At 26.8% G+C, this 9,912-nt stretch overlaps 2 protein-coding genes across 3 annotated transcripts; one reads left to right on the top strand and one right to left on the bottom strand.

The window, feature by feature from the left end:
* Positions 1-1,640: 1,640 nt before the first annotated feature.
* Positions 1,641-4,642, bottom strand: LOC122511815 (60S ribosomal protein L10a). Its single transcript, XM_043627311.1, has 5 exons — positions 4,498-4,642; positions 3,727-3,882; positions 2,962-3,110; positions 2,113-2,285; positions 1,641-1,907 (listed from the first exon to the last, which is right to left on the bottom strand). The coding sequence occupies exons 1-5, from the start codon at positions 4,500-4,502 to the stop codon at positions 1,737-1,739; spliced, it is 654 nt and encodes a 217-aa protein (XP_043483246.1). The 5' UTR covers positions 4,503-4,642; the 3' UTR covers positions 1,641-1,736.
* Positions 4,643-4,875: 233 nt separating this feature from the next.
* Positions 4,876-9,892, top strand: LOC122511814 (TBC domain-containing protein kinase-like protein). Of its 2 annotated transcripts, none has more exons than XM_043627309.1 (13): positions 4,876-5,392; positions 5,822-6,071; positions 6,183-6,411; positions 6,630-6,913; positions 7,106-7,252; positions 7,371-7,491; positions 7,669-7,830; positions 7,959-8,136; positions 8,215-8,421; positions 8,549-8,808; positions 8,976-9,103; positions 9,200-9,362; positions 9,682-9,892. In XM_043627309.1, exons 1-13 carry the CDS (start codon positions 5,188-5,190, stop codon positions 9,793-9,795), a joined length of 2,448 nt encoding a protein of 815 aa, XP_043483244.1. In that variant the 5' UTR covers positions 4,876-5,187; the 3' UTR covers positions 9,796-9,892. The 2 variants fall into 2 exon arrangements, with proteins under 2 accessions (XP_043483244.1, XP_043483245.1); XM_043627310.1 differs by having other exon boundaries at positions 5,267-5,392; positions 5,812-6,071.
* Positions 9,893-9,912: the final 20 nt, after the last annotated feature.

The raw sequence follows: 9,912 nt of genomic DNA, 5'->3' as shown, positions 1-9,912 counted from the left end.
GTGCATTTCACTCGTTTTCAGTATTTTAGAATTGAATTTTGTTAAATTTGAATTTTTTTGTGATTAAAAAAATGTTTTTTTTTAATTTACAATACCAAGAAGCAAGAATAAAAAAATTTGCAATTAAAAAAATTATTATAAGGAAAAAAATATTTGCACACTGAATAAATTTTGAAAAATAAAAAAATTTCTTACAGTGTAAAAAACTTGTTCCGATAAAGAAAATATTTTTGATTTTTTTTATTCGATTATTTTTTATTTAGATTTCAAAATTCAATTAAAAACTAAAAGGAAATTATATTAAAATTACATTAAAATTGAAATAAAATTTAATTGCAATTTAATAAATAGAATTGAAAAGGAAGTAAAATTGAATCTTCCAAGGAATGTTATTATTTATGAAAATAATTCAATTCCTGAAATAAATTTTAGATTTAAAAAAATAATTGAATAATTGTTTTGAAAATTGAATTAAATCTGAAATGAAATTATATTGAAATTACATTAAAATTGAAATCAAATTGAATTAAAATGGAAAAGAAATAGAAATTAAATTTAAAATAAATATAATTGAAAAGGAAGTAAAATTAAATTAAAACTAAAATTATATTTAATTGAAGGCAAATTAAAATTAAATCGAAATAAAATTGAAATGAAATAGAATTGAGATTTAAAGAAAAAGGAATTATAATGGAGAAGAAATGGAATTATTTTTTGTTTGTATGATAAAATAAATGTAGTATATAAAATTCTAAATTTAGAAAAACAGTGTTTTTAAAAACCTTTCAATAGAGTCTATTTCCGAGTGTATTGAATAAATAGTAAATGAGAAGGAGCATCCTGTTCCGTTTCAACTCCGGATCTTGAAAGAAATAAAATCACATCTGGCGACAGCGTGTCTTGTTTACTTTCCCATCGACTCTTCTCTTCATTCACTTTTGGAGAACGTAACACAAAACACGCACGCAGCCCGCATCCTTTCCTCAGCTTAGAAAAAGAAAAAAAGAAGCAATATTTAGAAACAATAAACACCTCAAAAAAATATTAACAGTGAGAGAAATTTGCAAAAAAAAGGAAAAATTCACGTCTTTTGTAATTTTTAAATTTAATTCCGTTTTAATTCCGATTATTAAGTTCTTTAATTTCGAGGAAAAATTTTGGTATAGTTAATGAAATTAATTTTGAGATCTAGTAAAATCAATTCTAATAATTGAATTGAAATTTGATTATTAAAAAAAATCAATTTTGATAATTGAAATTAATTTCGATAATTAAAAATTTACTTTTAGAATTAGAAAAAAATTAAGTCACAAAAGACGGAAAATTTCATTTATCCAAATATTTTATTTCATTGACGAAAATTTCTATTTTTCTATTGTAAATTTTATTTTTACTATTCTAATCAAAAAATAAAATCTTAAAGAAAAATTTCTCGATGAAATAAATTGTCAACGTTACTTTAACCTCTGAAAGAAAATTCTCAAATTTAATTTAATTGGAAGAAAAGGAAAAATTTTCATTATTGTGGATAAAATATTAATATTGTTTCGTTTGCAAATTAATTCAGTGGAAAATTAAAAATAAAGAGAGAGAGGGTAAAATAGGAGGAAGAAAAAGGAATAATGCAATAAAAACAACAATTTTTCAAAAAACAACGTTTGCGTATTTATTTCAGAAAACGTTATTAGTGTTTTTTTTTTGTATTTTTTTCGGTTTGTTAAAAATTAACAAATAATTTAGTAAAGTCTTTGAGGTGGACCCATTGACGATTTGATGTGAAGTGATCGCACATTTTGCCAGTGTTTTTTCAACAAGGACACGAGGAAATTGATTGACAAATGAATATTGTGGACGAGCTCGTCTTGAGACATGTCCACGTGTCCAACAGCGACCGATAGACACAATACCTATTTTGAAAAGAAAAAAGAATTGTTATTTTCGATGTAATTAATTAATTAATAATTATTAAAATTGCTTTTTATAGTAAAAATTTTAATACATTTTTAATAGAAAGAAGAGAAAAATTTAAATAGAATGTTTATTAACATTTTAATATTTATAAGTTTCTAAATTTAGAAAATTGTAAATTAATATACGATTAAAATTCGTTACCTTCTTCATTTGGAATTTGATGGTGGCTTTGACTTCGTCGATTTTGCCGACCATTGACTCCTGGTGGGAGAGGAGACCAGGGAATTTACCGGCTTTGTTCAAGCCTGGACCCAAGAGACGAGGAATTTGCTTGATGAGCGATTCACTCGCCAGGAAAGCGTCGTATTTCTTTGCTGCAATTACGAACAAAATATTTAGTTTCTAAATACTGATATTTTTATTAATTATTAATAATAAATAAATATTAAGTAAATTATTTTATTAATTTTAAATATTTGTACAAATAATTCGAAATATTTATTATATTCGTACAATATTTCGAAATATTTGCTAAATTTCAATTATTTAATACTTTCGAAAATTAATTTTTCGAATTTAAAAAAATGTCTCAACACGGATTGAGGCTCAATGCGATTTAGCGCAATGTCCACACCTAGTGAAGAATTTAATCTCCTTCCACTGACGACCATCTTCGCAATTTTTATTACACAAAACTGGTGCTTTTGGGAAGGACTATTCATTTTTCCTTTAATTAACTGTGAAATTTTATTTTCAGAAATTTAATATCAATTTTGATATTTTGAAAATAAATTTTAAAAAATCAAATTTCTATTAATTTATTTAAAGAATTTTTATAATAAAATATTCTAAAAACAAATTGTAATAACAATAAAAAAAATTCGTAAAGTAAGCAAAAATATGAAATAAAAAAATTAGAAAGTACAAAAAAATTAAGATATTGAAATATTTAATTTACGTTTAACTTGAACGCTAATTTTTGTTAGTTAATTATAGGAAAACGTTACAAAATTGAAAAGAAAAAAACAAATAACATCTACAATTTCTTACCAAGCTTCTTGACAAGTTTCTTGTTCTTGTTGAGCTTCTTCAAAGCCTCAGCATCCATAAATGGAATATTATTGGCTTTAGCCTCATCGCAATGTTGCTGATCTCCCAAAATGCAAACCTGCATTTTTGGCCTCGGGATATTCTTCAACCTGTAAAGATGAATTTCAAAAATAAGACAAAAGAAAAAAAAATTTAAAAAAAATATTTATTCACCCCAAATTTTGAATGCAAAATTAATTGAAATAAAATCGCAATTTATCTACAAAAATTATTTAATTTTACAATTTAAAAACTGTAATTAATATTGTAAATATTAAAAATAAACGAAAAAAATATTTACGTGATCAATGGAAGAAAAATAAAATTTCAACCTTGTTGTGAAAATTGCCCTCAGAATTAAGTGATCAACATAGAAAAATTCTGTTAATACATGCTAATAATTAAACCATCATTGAGCGACAACACAACGCGATTTTAAAAATTGTAGAAAATATAACTTACCGCTCAGATCACGTGGAAACGTGACCTTGAGGATTTTTTTTTAAAAAAAAAAAGATTGTTCGGTATAAATACCTCCCCAATTTATTTAAGACCCTGGGTGCAGGTCCGCTGAGCTTCCTCAGCTTCCTGACATTATAGAGACACACATTTTTCGGAGTACTTTTTTTTGTAAAAAATTACAAAGTTTGAAAAAATTTTTCGTAATTAAGAAAATGAATTCAATTTCCCTGCCGAAAAATGGTTCTCAGTCAGGTGAGAACATACTTGACGGTGCCTGAGAAACGCTTGTCCTTCTGGGGATCGTAATTCTTCAAGCCAATTTGAAGTTCCACCGTTTCCAAGAATTTCCTCTTCTTGTCCTGGGAATTCTGAAGGATTCCATTTACACACTCGTAGAGAGTATCGCGCGATACTTTCGACCTGTTCGTTGAAAAATTGTTTCATTATTAAAAAAAAATAGTTACGAAAAAACTAAAAATGTTTTCATCTTTCTACATTCTAGAAACATTTATTTTCAATTTCTTTTTTCTACATTGTAATTATCACCAAAGTGAATAGAAGACCAATTTATTCTTTTTTTTCGTATTTAAACCAAAAAAGGTAATATTTGCGTTTATTTTTATAAATAGATAGAAGTAAACGCAAATATTCTCCATAAGGAAATTTCGAATGTTTCGAAGACTTCCAAAGAACACGTTTTGACTTAACCTCAAAAAAAAGTTAAGTGTACACGCACTTGGAAAATTAATAAAAAGAAGAAACCGGAGAATTAACTTTATTTATTTAATGTAGAAATTAATAATTTCGTCTATTTCTATATAAATATTTAGAAAGTTAAATAAAAGCAAATATTCGCCACGAGGGAATTTCGAAAATGCTACGCCCTAACCTCAAAAGTACAACACGCGATTGAAAGAATTGAAAAACGTATAAAAATAAATGCGCGCATTACGAAAATAGTGGTGAAATTACAATAGAGATTTTTCTAATTGAATGCAGGATTTTCGTTTTAAATAAATGGATGGAAATACGTACGACATTTTAGCGAAGAAAGCGAAGTTCCGTGAACGAGACGATCACTCCGAACGAAAACTCAAACCGGAAAGAACAGAAAGAGAAATGGCGGACTATATATACCGCCAGTGGTTCCATAGTTTGTCGCTTGTGGCACTACTGTCACCATGGCGCTAAATTCAAAATAAATTCCTATTTTCTACAACTACTTTTACATTTTCATTCCAAAATTAGTTACTACTTTAGAATTTTTTATCCTTTTTTTACCATAGAATCAATTTTTAGCTATTAAAAAAGTTTTCCTTTACTTCTCGATTCAAAAACACTTTTTATTAGAAATTAAAAAATTTATTCCACTGTTCCTTTTGTTCGGTTGTTCCTTGGTTCAATGTTCAAATTCCAGTTCCAACAGTCCGGTTGAATTGATAAAATGACAGCTGTCAAATTCCGTCTGTAAAATGTGATTATTTTATACTGTATTTAAAAATAGAAATAAAGGGGCGTCAATTTTCTTAATTGTCACAATCATGAGAAATTGTCGCTTTTAAAAGTGTAATTACTAATTCGAAAAGACTGAAATTTAAAGTCTCTGCATGTATACATGCGAGAATAATGAACTTAACCTAAAAAACAGTCGGTGTTTGTTATTCTTTCTATAACAAAATATATATTATGGACAATAATTAAAAACATTATTGTAAATATATCAAAATGAGTCCTGCATTGTTGGACAATGAAGAACGATGTTTGGGTGGAATGACATTTTTCGCTCGCAGTCATCCGATCGAACTTTGCGGCAGCAATGGACTTCCATTGACTCCAAATTCAATAACAATTTACGGGAAATCTCAATTTTTGAAGACTATTCATCATAGACATTTGTCAACTTATCTCGATATTATTCGCAGTAAACACGGTGAGTAATTTTTTTATTATTATTCTTTCATTATTTATTTCTTTATAATTATACTGATCAACAAGTTTCCCATCTTCTATTAAATATTAATTAATTGTTGTCTTTCTTTTGTTTTTTACTTTTTAGTTATTTATTTATTTTAATTGGAACTTTTTTCATTTTCTTCTCTTTTTTTCTTCGAAGCAACAATTATTTTTGAATTGAAATAATCTTTTTTCCTTGTACTTGACAATAAATTAAATTTGTTTTGAAAAGAACGAAATTTTTATTTTTCTTTCACTTTTATTTTTGCATTTTTCCGTTTTTGATTAAAACTAATTTTATTAGTTATTAATTTGTTAATTGAAATTTTTTCCGAAATAACAATTATTTTTGAATTGAAATAAACTTTTTCTCCTTGTACTTGACAATAAATTCAGTTTGTTTTAGAAAGAACGGTGGTGGTGGCAGAATGCAGTGGAAAACAATTGGGGTACATGGAAAATTTATCGTTGAACGATATTATAAAAATTGCTTATCAATGTCTTTTGGGATTGAGGCACATGAATAAATATGGATTGGTTCATCGTTATTTGAGTCCGGAGAATATTTTAATTAATAAAAATGGCGACGTGCAATTGTACAATTTTGGATTGTATTACATGACGGACGGTGGAAAAAGTGTCTCCTTTCCAATTGGGTAATTTATTTCTTTCATTTTATGTTTAAAAAAAATTAATCTACCAATTAATTAATTAATTCGTATCAATAATTAGCAATAATAAAAATTCGTAACTATTTTTTCTTTCAGTTATCCAAAGCACACTGCACCCGAAGTTTTTCTAGGATCGGGTCCAAGTGGATTGAAAGTCGACTCCTGGTCACTGGGAATAATAATAGCGGAACTTTTGCTACAGCAAACAATTTGGCCTGGAGTTAAATTGTCTCAATGTTTACGCAAAGTTCTGAGTCTCATTCACTGTAAATCGAGTATTTTCGAACGTCTGGCTCGAGAAAATAATTGCTACGATACGTATTTGGTAATTTCCTTCTTTTAAATTTTCGTACTTATTTTTTTTTATTTTTGACTTATATTTTAATAAAAATTAAATAAAATTTAATTTATTCTTATTTAATTATTTATTATTATTTATTAATTATAAATTATTTATTTTTTATTATTTTAGTTAGTTAAATAATCTTTAACGTTCGAGATTTTTTATAAATTAGTAAATTAATAAATTTTCTGTAATTTCAGTCTCTTCCAGAGAATGTGAAGGAATTTATCGATAATTGCCTACAAATTCGTCCGTCGCAACGTAAAATACCAGAGGAACTTTTGCAATTGCCATTGTTTGAGAGTCTAGTCAAGTTGGACAAAAATGTCGAGGACAGTGATGAGAATAATAGTCAGGATAAAATAATAACGAGAAAAATGGAGGAATTGTATTATTTATGGCAACTTGCCGGCGGTGATATAACAGTTGAATTGAAGAAACAGGGATTAATACGTTCCAGACCGCCGATACTTTCAATTCCAAAGTAAGAAAAAAAATTAAATTATAATAAGAATAACATGATTATCATTATTCTTTCTATTATCATCATGAATGATATTAATACTAATAAGGATAATTTGCTTTCATTTTTAGTTTAGTAATAATAGTAATACAACAATTTTTTTGTAATTTAATATTAATAGTAATGAAGATAATAATTTTTCTTTATTTTTAGTTTAGTGATACTTTTGGGCCACATGTTCGGAAGAAGGGACACAGCGGGATTATTGGATCTTCGAGTGGTAAAAGTTCCTCTCGACACTCTACGACAAAGATTGTCTCATATTCAATTTATTGCAAATTATCCAAGATTAACGAATCAGTAGGTTCATTATTTTCTTTATACTTTGAGAAAGAAAAGAAAGAAATATTTTTAAAAACTGTTTATTTTCAATTGAAAAATTGAATTGGATTTTTTTAAATAAAATTAATCTTTTTAGAATGCACGTACAAGCACAGGACGATTTGACCGATTCGGCTTCTCAACTTCCGTTAATAATTCGTGAAAGGGACACGGAATATCAATTTTACAGACTTGTTCTCTACGATAGATTACTGCAGGTAAATTTTTTTCGTTTGCATAATAATCTTTCACTTTAGGGAATTTTTTGAATTTTCATATGAAATTAGATTATAATTTTCTTTTAATTTTGAGAATTTTGAAATTTAAATTTATAGAAGTTTAAAACTTCTTTTTTAATAATTTGAAACACTTTTAATTCCCCATTGAATTTATAGATTTATCCAATAACGAGAAATGCGATAATCCGCGAGGCACACAAAGATATTCCTCCGCCTGTCAGGGGCGCAATTTGGGCGGCATTGCTCGATATTACCGGAGACATTGAAAATAAATACGAGAGAATTGATAAAGAGACTCCAACTCACACCGATAGACAGGTAAGACAAACTTTTTATAGTTTCAAAAAAACGCTTTTCTAAAAAAGGTTTAAAAAACCTTCTTTGATTTTCAATAATAAAAATTTTAAGTAATAAAATTACTTATATTTTAATTATTTCAATTTTAGATTGAAGTCGATATTCCGAGATGTCACCAGTACAGTGAATTACTGTCATCCGGCACTGGACACGAGAAATTACAAAGATTATTAAAAGCCTGGGTTCGCGATAATTCACATTATGTTTATTGGCAAGGACTCGATTCTCTCACAGCGCCATTTCTCTATTTAAATTTTAATAACGAAGGTAATACGACAAAAATCAATTTTCTTGGAAAAATAATTCGAATATTTTAATTTTAATTTATTGTTATCAATTTTTCAGCACGAGCTTTCGCCTGTCTCTCGGCCTTCATTCCAAAGTATCTTCACAAATTTTTCCTAAAAGACAATTCATTCGTAATTCAGGAATATCTCGGGAAATTTTCCCAAATCATTGCATTTCACGATCCACAATTGGCAAATCATTTGAAATCGATTAATTTTGTTCCTGAACTGTTCGCAATTCCTTGGTTCCTGACAATGTTTTCACGTGAGAAAAAGAAATTTACTTTTATATTAAATTAATTAAATTAATTTTAATATTAACTTCAATTTTAATTTTAATTTTAATTTTTATCTTAATTTCAATTTTAAATGAATTTAAATGTATTTTTCAGATGTATTTCCACTTCATAAAATTCTTCACTTGTGGGATAAACTTCTATTGGGAGATTCTTCGTTTCCCCTTCTCGTTGGACTTGCAATTTTAAAACAATTACGCGATTTTCTACTCACTTCGGGCTTCAATGAATGTATTTTATTATTCTCGGATTTGCCCGAAATTGACATTGAACAATGCGTCAAGGATTCAATGACGATGTATCAAAAAACACCGACCAGCATCACTTACAGGAAACATCAATTCGATCAGACAAAGGTTTTTAATTTCTATTTTTTTATTATAAATATCCACTTTTTTTTCTTTTATTCTTTTATTTTTTTTTTATTTATTATTAATAATTAATAAAATAATAAAATAATATTTTTTTAAATAAAAGAATGACCTTTCTTTCTATATAATAATATTTTCTCTTTTCTTTAAAGTCTGCAAATTGGATTGAACCGGAACCGGGAACGGAAAAAATGCCAAGAATCAGTGTCGAGGATTTTTTGCGATTATTAGACGAGAATCCGGAAAAATTAATAATCGTCGATATTCGCAGCAACACACAGTAGGAAAATTTGTTTATTAATTTTTTTAAAAAAAAGAAGAAATACTAATAATTTTAAAAAATTTAAATTACAAAAATTATGTTTCTTTTTTCTAGATTCGAGAGATCGTCAGTGAAAGGAAGTATTAATATTCCCTTTACGAGTGTTCAACTTTCGCAAACAAATCTCGAGACTCTAGGGCCACAGACGAAACCTTTAGCGGAAAATAAGGAACGTCTGGTTGTGATAATTAGTCCAAACGATCAAAATAATGCTCTCGTGAGTTGATTTTCTTTTCTTAATTACTAATAAGAATTTTTATTTCTTCAATTTGATTTTCTCTCTTTTACTCTTTTTTCTCTTTTATTCGTTTTTCTTTCTTCTTTTTTTTTTTATTTATTCTTTTTCTCTTTTTTTACTCTTTTTTTCTTTATTTTTCCTTTTTTATTCTTTTTCTTTAATTAAAAATAAAATTGACTTAATTTTTTCTTCTTTTCTTTTTTTGATTAAAAATAAAATTGACTGAATTTTATTTTCTTTTTCCAATTGAAAAGCGATTGTTAAGAATGAATCGTTTAAAAAAATTTTTTTTTTCTAGTTTGCAGAATTTTTAATGAGCTGCCAAGTTCCTGGAATTTGTTCTCTTCAAGGGGGAATTTACGCTCTTCGTTCAAAATCACCAAACGTTTTAATCTCAACTCGTGTTAATTAACAAAAAAAAACTCAAAAATTTTACAGAAATTTCAAAATAATTGAAATTAATTAAGTTTGTACATAAAAATATCTATTTTTTATCAGATATAACAAAATTTTGTTATTAAAAACTTTT

This window comes from Leptopilina heterotoma, unplaced genomic scaffold (genome assembly GCF_015476425.1).
Source record: "Leptopilina heterotoma isolate Lh14 unplaced genomic scaffold, ASM1547642v1 Lhet_90, whole genome shotgun sequence".
Lineage (NCBI taxonomy): Eukaryota > Metazoa > Arthropoda > Insecta > Hymenoptera > Figitidae > Leptopilina > Leptopilina heterotoma.
Note: the sequence above shows the minus strand (reverse complement) of the source record. Positions and strands in the feature narration are given on the sequence as shown.

What these genes read in the sequence shown, in the direction of transcription:
- LOC122511815 (XM_043627311.1), bottom strand. An exon ending in CGTTTCTCAGGCACCGTCAA is followed by an intron (nt 3,111 to 3,726) that starts GTATGTTCTCAC and finishes TCATCTTTACAG; the next exon opens with GTTGAAGAATATCCCGAGGC. An exon ending in TCAAATTCCAAATGAAGAAG is followed by an intron (nt 1,908 to 2,112) that starts GTAACGAATTTT and finishes TTTTCAAAATAG; the next exon opens with GTATTGTGTCTATCGGTCGC.
- LOC122511814 (XM_043627309.1), top strand. Translation starts at nt 5,188, where the DNA reads ATGAGTCCTGCATTGTTGGACAATGAAGAACGATGTTTGGGTGGAATG. An exon ending in CCGATACTTTCAATTCCAAA is followed by an intron (nt 6,914 to 7,105) that starts GTAAGAAAAAAA and finishes CTTTATTTTTAG; the next exon opens with TTTAGTGATACTTTTGGGCC. An exon ending in ATCAATTCGATCAGACAAAG is followed by an intron (nt 8,809 to 8,975) that starts GTTTTTAATTTC and finishes TTTTCTTTAAAG; the next exon opens with TCTGCAAATTGGATTGAACC.